The sequence below is a fragment of the Merops nubicus genome, unplaced genomic scaffold (genome assembly GCF_000691845.1).
Source record: "Merops nubicus isolate BGI_N331 unplaced genomic scaffold, ASM69184v1 scaffold2905, whole genome shotgun sequence".
Lineage (NCBI taxonomy): Eukaryota > Metazoa > Chordata > Aves > Coraciiformes > Meropidae > Merops > Merops nubicus.
The window spans coordinates 63091-81639 of record NW_008607458.1 but is presented as its reverse complement, the minus strand read 5'-3'; the positions used below and the strand labels follow the sequence as shown (position 1 = coordinate 81639).

The 18549-nt window shown below is 44.4% G+C and overlaps 1 protein-coding gene across 1 annotated transcript in view; it reads right to left on the bottom strand.

Annotated features, from left to right (window-relative positions):
• Positions 1–9074: 9074 nt before the first annotated feature.
• CEP350 (centrosomal protein 350kDa) overlaps positions 9075–18549 on the bottom strand; it is a 61636-nt gene continuing 52161 nt past the window's right edge. Inside the window, 4 exon segments of the mRNA XM_008939927.1 lie at positions 9075–9239; positions 15891–16013; positions 17181–17327; positions 17415–17816. Coding sequence (XP_008938175.1) covers positions 9075–9239; positions 15891–16013; positions 17181–17327; positions 17415–17816 — 837 coding nt within the window.

Sequence of the window (18549 nt, the reverse complement as noted above, 5' to 3'; positions counted from 1 at the left end):
AGCAGGAATCTCCTTGAAGTCAATGAGGTGTGGGCAACACCAACAGGATGAGAGCCTCAAAGGCTGCTAAGACCTCACCAGAATAATTTAAACCCAGCAGAACTTGTTTTCAGCACCCAAAATGGATCATTTTCACAGACACAAAGAGCTACTCCGATCGCCTCTGTGCTGGGTTAGAGAGGAGACCAGGAAAAAGCAGCTGGGTTTTTACGTATTCAGCCTTTGAAGTGCTGGAAGGGACTACACTACTACACTTCAGAAAATGGAGAAAGGCTTTTACTTTAAAAGCATGTATCTGGCTGCAAAACACTAATAGCTCAAAGTGGCCAGGTAAGCTGGCTGAGGATCTTCTCACTGCCCTTTAGTTGTGAAGGTTCGGGGACAGGGAGATCCTGAAATAGACTTTCTTCCTTGAAAATTAAAGAACACGTTCCTACCTAATTGTGGGATTCCAGGAACTGACTCCAAGAAAAACATGCAACCAATGCAAGACTCATGATAAAATCACGGCAACCCCGTCACCGGCTTTTTGGAGGGTGTTCAGAGAAGTTCACATCCAACTCCACTGTGAGCACCTCAGAAACACCAGTTGCAGAGGAGGCCCAGAGGTTCTCCTGTCTCTCCAGCCTTCCTTCACAAGATGGGACTGATGAACTCAGCGAAGCCCTCCTTAATCTGGAGCACAGCACCGCTTAAAGTGTGGCCCTTCTCTGAATAAAGGAAAATGTCTCATTTCCCCAAGTAGCATCTCCAACCAGCCTTAGAGAGGGAGTGAAAATTGTGCTACCTGCCACCTCCCACCTGGCTGAAGTCAGCTGGGACACTCTTCTACTAGTGGCACCAGTCACAACTCCACTGAGACACGGTTTCAGACAAGACCTTTGGCAGCACCTCCACAATAAACCTGCCAGCTCCATGGCTTTGCTGAGACAGGGAATAACACACAGAGTAGATGCAAACCCTGGCCACTTCTCACACCCTGCATTGGCTCTGCTGGGCTCACACACAGAAAGACCAGAAAAGCCCCTCATAGTCCCCACTGGTAGCTGGGAATTGCCAGCTACACAGGACAGGCTTGGTCTGATACAGTTGATTTCTACTTTTGAAGCCCAACCAGCCTGTAACAACAACAGACGTAAAAGAAAATCCAGGATGCATTCTCAGGATGTGATGAATGTGTTCACGTAGCTTGTGCCTGCAGAGAGACTACAGCAGTACCAGCCCCTTTCTGCTATTCACCCTCTGCTGATTCATCCCTGCTCAAAAAGGCGACAATGACGCTGGCCTTGCTTTTTTTGGAGGGACCTGGGGGGCACCGGGAGGAACTGGTGCCATCTTTGGTATGTCTGGGTAGGAAACGTTTCACCTGCAAATTTAAGATCTACTTAAAGTCATAGATCATCACCATGACCCAGCACGCAGAGAGCAGATGTTTTCCACTTCGGCTCACCTGCCCAGCTTCCAGAACCAGATTGGAAGAGGCCACACCGCCCAGATTTGCCACATCATAATTTGGCAGCTGGTTTAATTGCAGCACATGAAACTGAGAATACCACATGGATGACAACGGAGCACTCCTCTCTTGCTGTGGCAGTAGTCCTGCAACGTAAGCAAGGTCCCACCTACCCAGGATTGGTGTGTCCAATCACAGATTCACTGAGCAGCACAGGGTCCATCACCTCCACAGAGCAACACAGCAGGACACGGACACTGGACCACGCTCCTTGCTGAGATCCTCAAGCCAAGCGACATGAAGGGTAAGATCCCCCTCAATGTCCTTTATTTTGCTGAAATAAAAGAAAATTTGAGAGCAGCTCTGCAGACTTATGCTTGATGGTGAATGAAAAGCTGGACAAGAGCCAGCAATGTGCCCTCGCAGCCCAGAAGGCAATCTCATCCTGGGCTGCATCCCCAGCAGCATGGCCAGCAGGTTGAGGGAGGTGATTCTGCCCCTCTGCTGAGATCTCACCTGCAGTGCTGTGTTCAGCTCTGAAGTCCTCAACACAGGAGATGACATGGACCTGTTGCAGCAGGTCTAGAGGAGGGCACAGAAATGAGCTGAGGTCTGGAGCACCTCGGCTGTGAGGCCAGGCTGAGAGAGTTGGGGTTGCTCAGCCTGGAGAAGGCTCCAAGGAGACATTATTTTGGCCTTTCAGTACATAAAGGGGGCCTTATAAGAAACATGAAGACAATCTTTTTAGCAGGGCCTGTTGCAACAGGACGAGGGGTGATGGATTTAAACTAAAAGAGGAGAGATTTAGACTAGATAGAAGAAATTTTTTTAGAATGAGGGTGGTGAAACACTGGCCCAGGTTGCTCAGAGAGGTGGTAGATGCCCCATCCCTGGAAATATTCCAGGTCAGGCTGGAAGGGGCTCTGAGCAACCTGATCTAGTTGAAGATGTCCCTGTTCACTGCAGGGGGGTTGGACTAGATGACCTTGAACCCTTCCAACCCAAACCATTCAAATGAATCTATGCTTCTGTGAAAATAAAATCTCTGGGACACTCCCTGGAACTGGCATTAATTCCACCTCCAGCAAACTCACAGACAAAATCCTAGTTCCAAGTCAGCCTAGATTTCACAGGGTGGTGACAGACAGGTCAGACTGCAAGAAGAAGGCACCTGAAACAGCGAGGGGGAGGGAACACAGCCCGAGGGACACAGCAGGTGTCGCACAGCTATGGCAAAGGGCTGGAAAACTGGAGCCAAAAGAAAAACATTCAGAGCAGGAACCAACCAGACCTGCTCCAGGCCATCCTCACACAGTGCACTTGTCAGGAAAAGAAGGCATCTCTGACCCAAGTGTTCCCTCTATGCCCTGCTCCTGTCCAACCATCACTCTCCTGAACTGAGCTGCTTCCCCTCAACATCTCTAATTTTCTCCTTTTCCCCAAATTTCTGCAGGATCTTCTTCAGGAGGAGGCAGGAAGGCACAGGGTTGGCACTACAGGTTCTGTTTCCTCCAGTTCCGAGACCTTACAGTACACCTTTCCTTCCCCCTCATGCAGGTCTCTGCATGAGACCCCTAATGAGGACCCAGTGAGCGCCCTACATTTTCAAACTCTATTACATCTCATCAGCATCCCTGCCTGCCAACGGCCCGTGCTCCAGGCTGGGTGCCAGCGGCCGGGCGGCCCCCCCTCCTCTCCTTCCTGCATGCCGAAGAGAGCTGCTGGTGTTCAGCAGCTCCCCACCAGCTCCTTTTCTTCCAAGGGTTGTGTTTATGAGAGCCTGGGCATCGCAGAAACCCTTGTGCTAGGCAGGACGCAGCCAACATCTGGAGCAGAGTCAACTTTTCAAGTGCTCCAGTGCTCTGCCAGGCATTTTAGGATGTGGGATGGCTGTGGCTGGCAGCGCCTCCCTGGGAGACACCTGGGAGTGGGTGGCACCTGGGAAGAGAGGCACCAAACCAGTCCCATTCCATCCAGCATGCCGTTGGGAAGGCGGCTGCTTGTTATTGCCCAACCTGAGAGTTTCACCAGGTCCACGGGTGAAACGGCTGTCGAAGGCAACTGTGCTCCGAAGGTTCTGGGAACAGTTGCACAAACACCACCGTAGAAAGTCAGTACCAAAATGAAGCAATACAGACTTGCAAATGAGGAAATTAGAGCCTTCATCAAGCTGATTACCGGCTATCCTGGGCAAGGACAGCAGCAGCAATGCAGCAGTTTGGCGTGTCACTCGCCGGAGTGCCGTGGCAGCGTTCCCACTTTAAAGAGAAACTGGTGCTTTAGCCAGAGAAGAACAGGTCGATTTTTTTCCCCGCATGAAATGCACTCTAAGCCACGTCCAGGGATGGATGGAGTTGGCCGCAAGTAGATCACTGTCTGACAATACAGGACTCGCAGAGGGAAATCGCTGCAGGGCAAGGAAAGCAGCGGTGTGGATGCTCTCCTGCTGCTCCATAATGAGAGCACAGAGGCTGCAGCACCACTTTGTCTCAGCCCTTTGGACATCAAATGGCACACCGCTGAGCTTTGGCTGGTTCAAACCCTCCAGCTCAGAGGGCTGAGACGTGCCTCTCTGTCTGCAGACAGAGGGTTGCAGACAGCGCTCCTGGCACGCTCCACCGAGGACCAAGCTGGCAAAGCTGCTTCCATAATCCAAGTTGGAGTGCAGCAAGTCCTCCTCCAGGATGAGGTACCTCTGCAAAGGAACAGCAGAGCAAGTAACTGCCCAGCACAGAGCAACCCCTTTGCAATGGCTTTGTTCACGCGGGTCCCCCCGTTTAGTGCATGCGCCTCTCCCAGGTAGAGAATAGTGGTGAGGAGCAGACTACATCCTCCAAGCTGGAAGGAGCAACGCTGGGGTTTGTAGATGTCTATAGTAAATGTAAAGTAAAGCCTTTTCAGCTGGGCTGTACCCAGACACAGCAGAGGTACAGGAGCAGCAGTGGCTGTGGCACCGAGGAGGCTCAATAAAGACACTTTGTCCTGGGTCTTGCACGTTTTGTGCTGCCGCTCCTTCACTGCGAGCCCGTGCGCCTGTGGTCTGGCACTGCAAGGGTTCAGCTGTCCTCTTACAGAGCTCCAGGACCTTCCACGTGTTAAACCAGTTGGGTTTTTTTGTCTTTCTGGAAAGGAAACGGCAAAGATTTAGGAAAATTCCATCAATACATGAAGTTTCAGAGAGCAACATTTGAGCCCTCAGTGAAGAAATGATCAGTGCTGGCAACAGCAGCTCTGCTTAGGAGCCTAATTGAAGGATCCAAAACAAGATTGAGGCTCTGAAGAACTTAATTCCAAGACTGTTGTTTAGCATAAAAATACCCCCCTCACCCCATTTTAAACCAGGAGTTCTAAAAATCTATTTAAAATAAATGTGCAAGAAACCATTTTTCTCCTGCGGATCACACCCTGCACTCCCACAATGATGACGCAATGCTATTTTCTGGTTTTGCTTTTATCAACACTCAGCTTTTAACAACGAGGAAGTTCTAATAATGTTATGATTATAATTAAGGGAACTCTAATGGGATTTTGTGGGCTGTGATTGGCATCCCAAGTACAGCATCAGACAGAAAGGGGAACATACAAGGGACGAATCTCCAGGACACCTTCAGAATTAGCAACCATTTGGGTAATTATAAAGCTCCATTTCATAAAGAACTAGGAAACAAGATTAATTTATAAATCAGTTTATTTACAGATTTTGATCTCTTAAAGTACATTTCAGTTACCAAAGATATTTACACTGGTGTACACAGGGACCACCCTGGTTATTTTACATTTCTTAATTACAAAAAAAAGAAAACAAACCAACCCTCCACATCCTCGGGTCTGTCTACTGTGCAAAGCTGCTCTGGATGTGATCATTAGCTGAAACTGGCCCAAAAACCAAGTTACCAGGTTATTTACACATACACAGTAAACGAGTTTCTTTTCAGCATCTCCAGAACACAGTACGCAGGGAGACGGAGCCTCCCAAAAGGCGGCTTTGCAAATGTGTATCAAAAGACTCTGCAAAGTCAAGGAAAAAAAACTAGTAAATGCAGGTTAATTACAGTATTCCTTTTTCATCTGTATATAATTTTGCATTTAACATTTAAATTACAAATAAGCTCAATAGTTTGCTTTCCCCCATTTTAGTTGATTTGTAAACACTTCAGATGCACTAAATAACCTTATAAGATTCAACTGTTTCTCTGCTGAAAAGTACTTTATCTTCCTAATATTCTTAAAGTAGCAAAGGGATATGAAAGTCAGAACTGCACGCAGTTCCTCGCAGAATAGCCACTTAAAAGGTCTCTATCATTGTGCTACTGAAGATCTTCTGCAGGTACACACTTATTCAAGTATTGCAAAAAGCTAAGGCCACTTTTTCAAGAAAGGAAAGTGAACAAGATGGGATTTTTCAATCCCTCATTCCACCTTGTGAGCAACAAGCCTTTTCTGAAAGGCAGAAGTACTGATATTCCACAGCTCAGCTCAGGGAGCATCCTGCTGTGAGAGAGGTACTCGTGCTCCTTGTCCTCACAAGCCTGGGCTTTCCCACTTGGCACCGAGACCCTTCCAAAGAGGGAATTTCACCTCCCCAGTGATGACAGCCACTGACCCACACAGCTTAGGGGTGTCAGAAAAATGTCTTGGCCTTGAATCTTCTAACGTAGTTGTGCCAAGATAACCAGGACCCACAAATATGATCTTGTTCTTACAACGGGAAGGTTGGGGAGAGAAACAGAATTCAGTCTCTCATTGTGAGACTCCAGGCTTCCCCATACTTCCTTGCTACCCCGACAGACCGCTGCTTCATCATGGTCATCATCAAGTACTCGACACACTCGAGGTTTTGAGTTCTGCACTCAACTCAAAGCAACTCAACACACTTGAGTTATTGAGAAGATAATTCATGCATGTTCAAGTCTTTTTAGGGTGGCTCCTAGCAAGGATTTCTACCAAAACCAAATGGTGATGTTTGCAAAGGAATAAAGCCATCACTTAGATGCAGCGTCCTTCTGCCCAAACAGCTGTAACAATAGTTACTAGTTCCGTTTAGGGTGCTAAACTAATGTTGGATATCCAAGTCAGCAAGACATGAAGCGTATGATCTCCAGTGGTCCCTGGCACCTTGGCAGGCCAACTGTCCAACCTTCTCCCTGCTGGAGGACAGACCAGAGAAGCCAGGCCAGCCCTTCAGAACAGCTGAGAAGCCTCAGGGATGCAGGGCAACCTTCTCAACACTGGCCACGGTACCCACAGAACAGGAACTAACTTGGTTTCTCTGATACTGCAGCTACAGAGCTACACTGCAGGTTTCTGCCTTCTTTCTGTAATTGCTACCTATAAAAATAGCAATCCTCACTATTGAAAAAGATACACCCAGGAAAGGGAATCTGAGGTGGTGACCGAATCAGTGACACCATGCTGGTTAAATGTAGCAGCTTTAGTTTGCTTCCATCTTAAGCATTCAGGAGTTTCCTGGTTCAGCACTGTGACATTTTCAGTGTACAAATAAGTCACTTAGAGAGAAAAAAAAAAAAAAAAACAACTGAAAAACACTCTACCAAGACCACTTGACTTCCTGCCAGCCAGGAGGGCCAATACTGTGGGACAGACATGCATATTCCTGTTGGAAGTGTTCCTATACACCACCACCTCCTCCTGGATCTTCCAGTCATTAAGCTCCCATCAATATGGCTCACCAGTAACTCACAAGTGAGGTGCTGACAGTACTACATCTGAGAATCTGCATGGACCTCTGAGAAATCCAACATTTCCCAGTGCTGACCCTGAAGAATTAGCAGTCATGTGTCATTGTGCAAAATGCAAATATTCTGATGATAGCTTTCAAAAGAAAAAAAAAAAAAAAAAGGTGGAAAAGAGAACACCAAATGGAGTAGTAGCAGAGGTATGCATAGCAGGAAGCCCAAGAACCAAGCAGATGAACAAAATGGTAGAGATCTCCCCGCCACACCTACTGCAGGCTGCAGCATCTTGGGGGTACCTCTGAGGGCTTCGAAGTATCTTTCTGCACTTGTGTGTGTGGAGAATCTGACTCTCCTCTGGGTCTTGTCCCTGGTTAACCTTCAGGGATGTCCACTATTAAGGCATCAACATTCAACCTCAGATTGTCTGTGTTCCTCCAAAAAAAATAGAGGAATGGGAGGGACAGGTTAGGAGCGAGCACTCAGCAGAAGGACACCGCAATTGAACTCAGCACCAAATCAACCATGTAAAAGTTGCCCATGGCCTGGAAGTTCTGGGAAAGGAAGAAAACAGATGGAGCAGGGAAGTCTCACATAATTTTTCAGTTCAGCCCCCTCAACTCTCCATTGTCTCCAAACCAGGTGCGGCAAAGCTCCATTCCTAGTCCTGTTTTTACGTCCCACCCCTGGTCACTGAGGTTTGGTTCTTACGTTCCCCCCTGCTGTATCTGCCTCAAGAAGCTGGAGGTTTTGTGCGAAGAATACAGGGCTCTGGAAGTTTCCAGAGCAGATGCTTTCTCAAGTTTGTCTGTCTCAAAACATAAGACAGTGCAGCCAACCACACAGGACACTCTCCTATAACCCACTTAATAAATTATCTGAAAATAAATAAAAAACCCACAAGCACAAAACATGCAGACAGTCAAGCACCAGACACTGCTTTCTTTGGTGAATACACTCTGTTCTCTACATTGTTCAAGTAACAGCTTCTCCGACTTATTAGGTGACAGCAAGGGAGGAAGCTGAGGGATCGAAGGCCAAATTTTTGTGAGGAAACATTTTCCACTCCTGCATGTCTCGTGCCTGAGAAAATCCTGAGTATCCATTATCTGGGAGCAGCTGGTGCTCCAGGAAGAGAAGTGCTACACTGTAGGAGGAAAGTTGTCCAGGGGCTCATCTTTCACGCTTGACATTAGGCGGCCTTTCACTTGCTCCTCCTCAGGACTGAAGCAAGCTACACAGGAAAAGCAGCAAGAATTCTTTACTTGAACGCAGAAACCGACACAGTCTAATTTCCCTGGACTGGCTGGCACCATATGTGGTACTACACCACAGAAGAAAGGTGAAAACCAGCTTCACAGAGAAGGGCGTTAAACGGGCTCCGGAGCAGAAGAAACTGATGCACATTGTTAGGGCTGCAGGAGAAGAGGTGTTAAAATTATAACACTGTTCAGTATGGTAAGTCTCCGTTTATGACTAAAACTTGACCAAACCGTTTCTTCTCCAAATTACTCACATTTCTAAAGACAAGTTGGGTACTGATGGCTGACAGCCATTCCAACAAAAGAGCCAATATCCCAACTCAACCCAACCCTTTCAGAGAACAAGCTGAACATGTCAAAGCCCCAGGCTGGGGCCCCAGACATCTGCTGACAGTTATGTGGCATAACTGCACTGGCACACAAGCAGTCTTGAGCGCTCCACAATACAGCCTCGAGTGAGGGATCAGCTTGTTCCAAACAGTAAATCCGGTGCGAGGTCTCTCATGGCAGCAGATGCAAACCCAGGTTCCTTTCACCACATCTGAACTGCCTTTAAACCCCACGCTTGGAAGTCCAGCAGCAGCGCCTGCAGGGTGGAGAGTGCACCAGGAGTCAAAGGCCTGTGACTCGGTGGTTTTCCAGCTGCAAGTTCACTTTTCAGCACTGTCAGACGAGCAGCAGTCGCCTCTGTTTCTCATTTATCTGGTTCAGTATGTCAACAGTGTCTCTGATTAAGGCCTCGAAGATCCCATCTGCCAGCTGCATCTTTACACACAGTTCATCCTCATCGTAGTTCACCCACTGCGCTTCTTCCTCATGAAGTTCCTGCACCTTGAAGGGTAGAAAGGAGAAGGCAATACAAGCATTACAGTTCTGTTGTACTAGGATAATATCCCCTGCAAAGTTCCAGAAAGAGTCCAATACAGTGTGCCTCTGCCAACAACATATCTGTCTTTGCAAGAGATTACAGGAAATGCTTGGAATAGCAAAATGAACACGGATCTATTTGAACCAGGCTATTTCACTGCATGAATGTTTCCTACCGTTCACTGTAGTATCCATTTTAAAAGATTTCATATTTCTCCACAAGTTTTTCACTTGAAACTCAGCTAATGGGATATTCCTGGCCAACAGCAGAAGCCCCATTAAAAAAGCCCCTAATTGCATATTTGCAAGAAGCCAACTCTGTGCAGCTTAAACTGGCAAGAAATTATGCAAAGGCCTTGAACAAGGGAAGCAGAGAAATAGAAGACTTCACTGCAGTTCAGTTCATTTGAATAAGAACAAGAAAACCTAAAGAAAATAACTAATTTTTCCACTTCTGCATAGGAAGACAAAATGCTGGCATGTGTTCTATGACAGTACTACAACTAATTTGCACAGAATACTCCATGCTTTGAGGGATTTGACAGCACTATTACAACTGGAATTTTGTACCATTACAGCTAAAACAGTAACTCAGAGAGTATTTATTTATTTCTCTCATAGACCAGCAGCTAAATCCTGTTTCACTGGTCACTGGCAAATAGGTGTTCTAGTAATAGACAGGAGTATATAATTTCATTCATGAAATCAAGTCTTATTGAGTATCTCTCTGAACTGGCCATGTCCAATTAAACTTATTAAAAACTTGTCTTAGTGACCATTTTAGTATTGCAGATAAATCCTAACAGAGCTCAAAATTCTGAGGGAAAAAAAAAAAGTAGGCACCAAAATTACTCATATTTAAAATGACAAAGAAAACTTGTTCTTTCTCTGCTCAGCTTTGGCAGAAAGCTCCTCTGAATCCTACACTCTGAACTCAAAATACATTTACACTGTTGACAGAGACAACTGGGCCAGACACCTAGACACTGCCAAAACAAGGTTAAAACATATTGATACTGGATTAGCAGATGTTCAGTATGTAATAGTGTCGTTATCTAAAGAGAGTACAAGAGCTACAGCCCCAACAACTTCTCTCCCTCTTTCGCCTGAAGCTAAACCACACAGAAACTTGTTTGTTTTGAAGGTGACAGCTTCTACAACATAATGATGATTCAATAACCCACACACAGCATGAAGCCCAAGAACAGGCTGCTCTGGGAACCCCAGGGAACCGGGACTGCTTCAGGGTTTGTTTTCATATGGCCTTAGTTACACACAGCTGACAGCTCTTTTTCCCCCTCTCTTAAGAGACCCTGGGGAGAGGGGCAGGAACCTCATCCTGTGAACAACCTTGGAAGAATCATACTACATGCTTATAAACCTCTGCACTATGCACTCCACTCAAAGCACAGCCCTCCCTTCCCATATGCTGTCAAAGACAAGGTGTTAGTGGTTTCCTTATGCTGCTTACTGATAAGGAAGAAGCAACAATATTGGCGATCAAAAATAATTTAAACTGAATGGTAACAAACAACAGATAATTGGGTGTGGGGCTGAAAGTCGAAAACAGACTTATGAACTCTTAAGCAGAAGCTTGCTGCTTGCAGCTGGTACATGCTGGTTGTAAATTTTGATAAAACCCGGACTAAACAATAGCAGCATGTCCCAAGTCCTCCCATCAATAGAGAGGTATAAGACAGAACCACCAATGTGGCTGATCATGTGTTGTGTGTCTGCATCACAGACTGTTTAGATGAGGAAAAGCAAGAGAGAGAGTCATGAAAAGAAGAAGTGGTGTCAAAAAGAAGGGTTCCCAAAACCCCTTGGTAACTGGGAGCAGCTGCACAAACCCAACTGACAGGACTCTCTGTCTAATCCTCCCCAGCCAGCACCGACCTCCCTGCTCAGAAGCAAAGTCAGGACCTAGTCAATGTAACACTGAGGGGGCAAAACAAGTGACTAAAATAAGCAGGTTAAAAGCTCTGACCTCACTGGTCCTTCAACAAACCCCAATATCCAGATCCACACTAAGATATTGTTTATTCTCTCTCACCTGTAACAATCTCACGGGACACTTCCTTTACTGTGTTCCAGGAGCAAAAAGAGATATATGAGATAAAGAAATGCAAGTAAACAGGAGAGGAGAATGTAACTTGATCCAGGCAGAAAAAGGCTGGACGTTAAACAGCAGTGGACAGATGAAGAAAGAAAAACAGTATCAGTGATTACTTTTCTCTTGCCTCTGTCACTCCCCTTTTTTTCAGAGGCACAGTGCACAATTTCCTTCGGCATTATGAGGACTTCCTCGAGCATACTTTCATAAAATTAAGAGAATGTGCAGTTTGCAGCTGCAGGCAAGTCTTGTTGACAGTGTATTCAGAACACGTGTGGAAACTGCCCTGCTGCTTTGCAGCCCTAGCTGCAGACATCTGAGCCAAGGCAGTTGCGACTGCTTTGTCTGGGAAATGTTTGATCCAGTCGTCGTATTATTACAAACTGTCAAAACCAGGACAGAGACTACTGTGGCTTTCACGGAAACGGGCTTTGCACTGTCTTCAGTACATGCACAGTGTTTAAGTTCCTGTAAAACTCCACATATTTGATATCAGGAAGTAAGTTCTCTACAGCAGAGAGAAACTGCATTTGGGCAAAGTCAGTGGAACAAGTTTTAAAGAAACTGGATTCCATCCTACAGGAAAAGATAAACAGTGACACAAGGCATAAGGCTACTTGATTTTTTTCTTCCCCCTGTGCTTTTTTTTTTTGATATGCATGCCTTTTTTTTTTTTTTTTTTAAGTAGAGAAAAAAGGTAGCATGGTCCTGCTGATCATCTCGTAAATGTCATGGTACCCAAAAAACAACACTTAATACAATCTAAACAAGACCTTAAATTAGTAAATTTTGATTTCTGGAGGTTCCCATTCAAAATCATTACTATCTGCAAAATAAACTACATTTAAAGAGCCCCTAGATCATTTTGTGGGCTGAAAGAAATAAAAGTCCAGATAGAAACTGGTTCCTTGGAAGAATGTCAGTAGGAGGAAGGCAGGCAGGTGCTTTCTCACAGCTCTTTGCTTCCAAAGTGTCTGGACATCTTGAGAGGTACAACTGTGCATACAGGCAGGCTTTGATTCAATTCTCTTTATACTGTTGCACTCCTCTTGGGTTTAGATCTCAGGTGCTGCAGGAATGGGCTTTCCACCTAAGCTGGCTCGATAGAAACAGCTTTTGCTTTGTTCTAGAGCTTCTGCATGGAAAGAAACATTCTAGCCCTTAAGTCAACAGGTCAGCAGATCAAGTACTTTTCAGCGTGCTGTTGGCAGGCTTCTCAGGTGTGAAAATTAAACACGGAGGTTTGGCAGTATCATGTGAGCTTTGCTTTCTCAAGCTCCGGATAAAAGGGAAGGGGGCTGGGAGGGAAAGCAATGGCAGCATTTGTGCAAACAGATCAGTACAGGGAGTCCTGGCTGAACACCCAATTGAAAAAAAAATAAATTTAAAAAGTAGTGGAAACAGTCCATTGTTAGCACCTGAACTTAAATATGGAGATATGAGGATTCTTGCTGTAGTTTAAAAAGAGGTTTTGACGTACCAAAATGCAGCACCTCAGCCCATGTGTCTATTTGAGATTCTCACACAAAGCACAGACAGCACAGATGTGACAAAGGTGCCAATATGAAGAGACATGAAAAGAAGAACTCAAATACCTAAATATTCCTTCAACTTCATTTTAAACAAAGTAGCTTTTCATAAATACAAACCTCCCATATTCGCTTACTGAAGGCCAAGACTTGCTGTAAATGTTGAATAACTGCAGCAACTATCTAGTAATCAGAGAGATCTCTTAAGAAAAACTCCAGCACAAATGCTTTCTGAGGACAGAGATGCCTGATCAAAGTTAACAGTGATGCAAAAAAAGGAGAGGAGGAAGGTGAGGGTTTTGTCACTGGCAGAATAACCTGGCTAACTCTACTAGGGTCAATGCAGGGAAAGTGCAGATGACAATGAAAATGCAACTAAAGATGCAGTGACTGAGAGAAGCAGCAAAGATCAAGGCAGACCATAGAGGTGAAGGACAAATCCATCCTGTTTTCCCCCTAATTCCCAGTGGGTGTGATGGCTGACCACAGTCATCCACAGAAAGCACCAGCACAGTGCAGGCTGCTCCTACTGCCATGCCCTTTCCCCACAAGGCTGAACCTTTGGTGAAGACAGAAGCTACTGGGAATGTGGTTTAGCATGGTAAACTCGGAAGGACCCATCCAGGGATAATCAAAGAGAGATTAAGCTAGGCAGAATAGCCTGGCACTTGCTTTATGCATTCAGAAGAAATAAAAGAACTCAAGCAAATAGCCATGGCTCCTAGTTTTAGATCCACTCACCCATCTAGGCAGATGATGCCGTTATTTGACAGTCATTACCAATATGCTGGAGGAGGTACACAACAGACTCCCTCCCCTTCCTCTGTATCAAACCCCCTACCCTAATCATACCTAGCTGCTGGGGCCAAGGTATTCAATCCCCTCACTGAAGTCACTAAAAAGACATAGTTATCTCAAAAGAAAACCTTCATTGGAAGATTAGTTTTACTTGAAAGGGAAGCGTAGAAACTGGGAATGACATGCACTCAGTGTTTAAATTCAAATAACAGAACACTAAGAAAGTTTACCTCCATCTTAAAAAGATCACATTTTATTTTAATAGTCTTTGTGTTTATAAGCAGCAAAAGCCTGTGGAGAATCGGTCAGCTCATACACGTGCTCACACGACAACCCCTGCACACTGCAAGAGGTGTACATTGGCTGAATCACAAAACCTGAACAAAACATTTTGGACCGTGATTTCTAAGGAAGCTTCTACAGCACCTAAACCTACCAAAAAAAGTCTTAATATCACCTTCAAGAAATTGCTGTGTTTTTCTACTGAAATGTACCTTAAATAGAATTAGGTAAACTCCAAAACTGACCTCTTAGTTCAGGGTTACGTTGTGAGTTACTAGTAGATAGGCAGCAGATCTTGCACAGACCTGTATATCCACTTATGACCTTGGATTTATCAGAGTTCATGACCTTAAGCACAAGCTGGAGGCTGACTAGGAGATGGAAAAAGCTATCCAGGTACCTTGTTTCATTAAATCTCTATAAAACACGAAGTAAAAAAAAATAAAACGCTCTCTCCTTAGGTTTTCAGTTTGAAGTTTCTCTGACAGTGTCCCACAGTACAGTATAAATTCATTCGCAATGTTACTGCAACTGCCTCATTCCTAAAGCATGGCATGCTGCAACCTTATTACCAGTCTTCAGCTAAAGTTTTATTACCATATCCTTGTGGAACAAAATTAAATTAAACACATTATTTATTAAGCCAAACTTGTCAGAGCTCCATTAATCTTTGATGCCTGGGTTTGCATATAAATTGCAGACCAGATTGTCTGAACTTCAAACTTATGCCACCTGAAGTACTTTGGATGCCTTCAGCTAGAACAATTTTTTCCAGTCAGGTATCTTTCTTTCCCAGTATGGTTTGAAGAAATTAGGAAATTGATACACAAGCATATTAATTGTACTATTAGTTTTCTCTGGGATCTAAATGTGGCTTCTTTGTGCATGCTTTAACAGCCTCCTTATCCCAGAATCATGCGTACAAGGATATGCAGGTCCTATACATAGGTTTTCTATTTACATACAACTAAACCCCTGGGAAAAAGCCTGTGTTGGAAGCCTTCCACTGATGGGCACTTAAAAGACCACACGACCCGTGACTCAAAGTTATTTATATGTGCACGTGTGTGGAATCAATTTCAGGTATAATTAAGTGAAGCACAGTGTTAATGACAACTCATATTCCCAAGCAGAACCTTCACTATCATTATAGCCAATAAAGATGTTAATCATCCTGCAATACAAGCCAACAAGTAACTTTCAAAAACTAGTACACAGCCAAACACACTCTATCTTAGGCAGTTTTAATGCTGAACTGTCTTCCCCAGTGGCACCTGCACTTGCTAGTTCATGACAAGTACTACAGGAGCAGAAGTCCTGTTCATTGCTTAGCTGTGGGTACCTTCTGGCAGGCTTGTTACCTTGTACTAGGTACTATTATGTCTCACACCATCTCTTTGAAGTCTTTGCTGTTCTAAACCAACAACTTCTGCAACCTTGATGGTGAATCTGGTTAGCAGTCTGGTTTATTAAGCTCTTAGTATCACTGTCTCCAGTTAAATCATATTACTTCAAAATACAAATGTTTTAAAGTAAGAAGAAAAACATATTCCCTTCCCAAATAAAGGTTTTACTCTTCTTTCAGTCAAGTATTTCAGTGTTTCCTTCTCTAAATTCATGTTTTAAACTTTTGGGAGTGGGAAAATTTATATTCCAGTCAAATTGATCAGTAGTCATGATCAGGGAACTCACTCAAGTCACTTTACTTCACTAGCACTGGACTTCTGTTTTTCTCAATAGGGTGCTCTCTAAAATTAAGCACCTTCTATCAAGACCTCATGCACACTTTGTATTCTTTAAAAAGCATGATGGAATACTGAAAAAGACAATCATATGTCACACTTCAGTCTGCTGAACAGTATCTGACATGATTGCTTATTTTCATCCACTCACCAGTATATGATCCACTCGGTCTCGTTTCTTCCGCCCAAACTTCATCATCTTCTGCCAGTCTGTTTTGTGATTAGGCTCCTTCCTCAGGCTGAACAATTTCAGTACTTCAGATGCAATGAAGGTCTATGGAACAGGAGAGGTGACATTGATCACATCTGAGCTAAGAAATGGAAAGTATGCACAAGCACCTACCCTAAAAAGTCACATTATAGAATGCAGAACAGCTTTCTGTTTATCTAAGACACATACAGAGGACGCATGGAAGTTCCACTGGATGTCTGTATCGTGGCATTACACAGGCAGGACAACTATTAAATCCAGAAGTTGGTAAGAAAAATTACACCCATTGCTGTAACAATCTTGAGAACAGAAACTTTCAATTAAACAGTACAGCAAACAGGAGATTATGCCACTTCATTTTATGGGAGAATATTAAAGACAAGCAGGGTGGGAGTTTGATGTCCGCGTCCTGTGCTCCTGCTCTCCCTTGCCACATGTTTTTGAAAGTCTTCTCAACTAGCAGAGCAATCTAGATACTATTTCTTTCTCTTCCAGACAGTTAACACATTGTATCTTGCAGGTTCATCAAAATACAGTCAACTCCCACCCCCCAGTTCCAGATGAATCAGTAGAGGAGGAAGCCTTCATTTGTGTTCTGATGAGCTGTATGGAAGGTTCTTCATTGAATGCTTTCAGGGAGACAGGTTTTTTTTCCATATGTCCAGTCCTACAAGTTTAACCTCAGTCCAGTCAGGGTCTAGCTTTTAGGGTTTCATCCTTTCTTTAGAAGTACCACCGGTAACATGAAACCTTCTCTGGCTTACCCAATATAACAATGTCCTCAACAGTCAAATTTTGGGTTCCTCTGCATAGTCCTGCTGCCTTCATTGAGGCTGGCCCAGGTGTGTCTGAGTAAAAAAATCCAGCTCATCCCATTTGGCCCAATGCTACCATTGGATCCATGCCAACATACCCATACAGAGCTCTACCGAAATCTGCTAAGGCAGCAGTCTGTCAGCACACCAATTTTATAAGATCAAGGTCATCCTGGCAATTCTGCACAGAGGACTAAGGTTTAAAAGCAACCAGTACCAGCCAAAAGAACAGGGAGGCAAATGTGTTGAGTGAAAAAGGACTGTTTTGACAAACTCCCTTTTAGGTTTGCAATCTCATTTCTCTTCTGAACTCATCTCTTGCTGGATACATTCAGTATGGTCTTTTAACATGGATGCAAGTGCCAGTACCGTATTTTCATCTCACTTTCCCCAAGTGGCAAAAATTTTTTCCTACCTTGATTTCATCCAGATCATTCGGATCTTTTACTCGTCGGAAGTAAGCAGATGCGATCCTACACGGCTTCATCCAAATAGGCTGACTTAGATTAGGATCCTCAGCAAAGATTTCCCCAAAGATTTCTCTTGTTAAATCGAATACCACCTTAACAAAGAAGGAAATAAAAGTCAAGGCTGCAGTTGTCCATGGTAAACATTCAAAGGGCAAGAACAAAATGCCTGAAGATTGTACCTTTTTATAAACCTGCTTATTTATTGTATCCGTGTCCTGCTCTTTGAGGCTGCTATCAAGATCTGTAGGAAGGCTGCAACTTTGAAGATCATGGCCCAGCTCTTTCAGTTTCCAGAGTTCCTCAGCTGCTGCATGCACCATACCTTCCACCTCCACTGCAGTATGAGGGACCGCCAAAGGCTCCTCACATGGCTTTGTTGGCACCTTCTGCTGTTCTGCTTTGGGCAGCACTGCTGGTTCCTCAGCTTGCTTCTGCTGGACCTTACGGGAACTCAGGCCATAGTCCTCATCAAACCAGTCTTGATCATCTCCCAGCACACTCAGGAACTCCCGACTGAGCTCCAGCTCTGCCAGTCTCTTGGCAAGCTCCTCCTGACCACTGGCACCAAACACTGGACTCTCCTGTGAATTAAGAGCCACAGAATAAATATAAAAGGGGTGTCACACTATTCTCTAACTCAGCTTACGTTTTTAAACGCTCTACTGATGTAACTGGCCATATATGCACAACTACTCAGAAAAATAATAAATAACCCGTGGTAAAATTAAAAATGTGTTTTCACAAATAAATACCTGGGCTTTCTACCACTCCTGATGAATGCTTCCAAAGGGTTCCTACAGACCTTAAAAGACTGTGCATCCTGTCCACTACCTGTCCTAATGTTTAACTGTTCATGAAAGGCTGAATGGTTTAAAAACTCATAATGTGACACACAGTTTCTCACTTCACTTACCAGCAGTCTCAGACCTAAATCAAGAGCCTAAAAGCTTTTAGCAGGTGATGGCTGTTTCAGTGACTGAGCAGTGCTCACACTGGTGAAATGGGCCAAAGCCTTCTGTGATGGCAATATATTGAGGTCAACGGCAAAGAAGACAGGTTTACTGGGATCTTCAGTCCTGTACCTGTATCATTAATGGTTATTCTAAGGAAGCCTGAACTTCCACTATTCATGATACATTAGTTCAGTGGATTTAGCAGTCTGACACCTTAATAATCTCCACAGCAACTAACTATGTGTGAGGACGATTATTTCATACTAAGAATAGACAGAGGTGAGTTTATAGTCTATTATATTTTGGCATTTTTAGAATAAAAACTGAGGGTAAGGATTAAATACAAATTGAACACATAAGC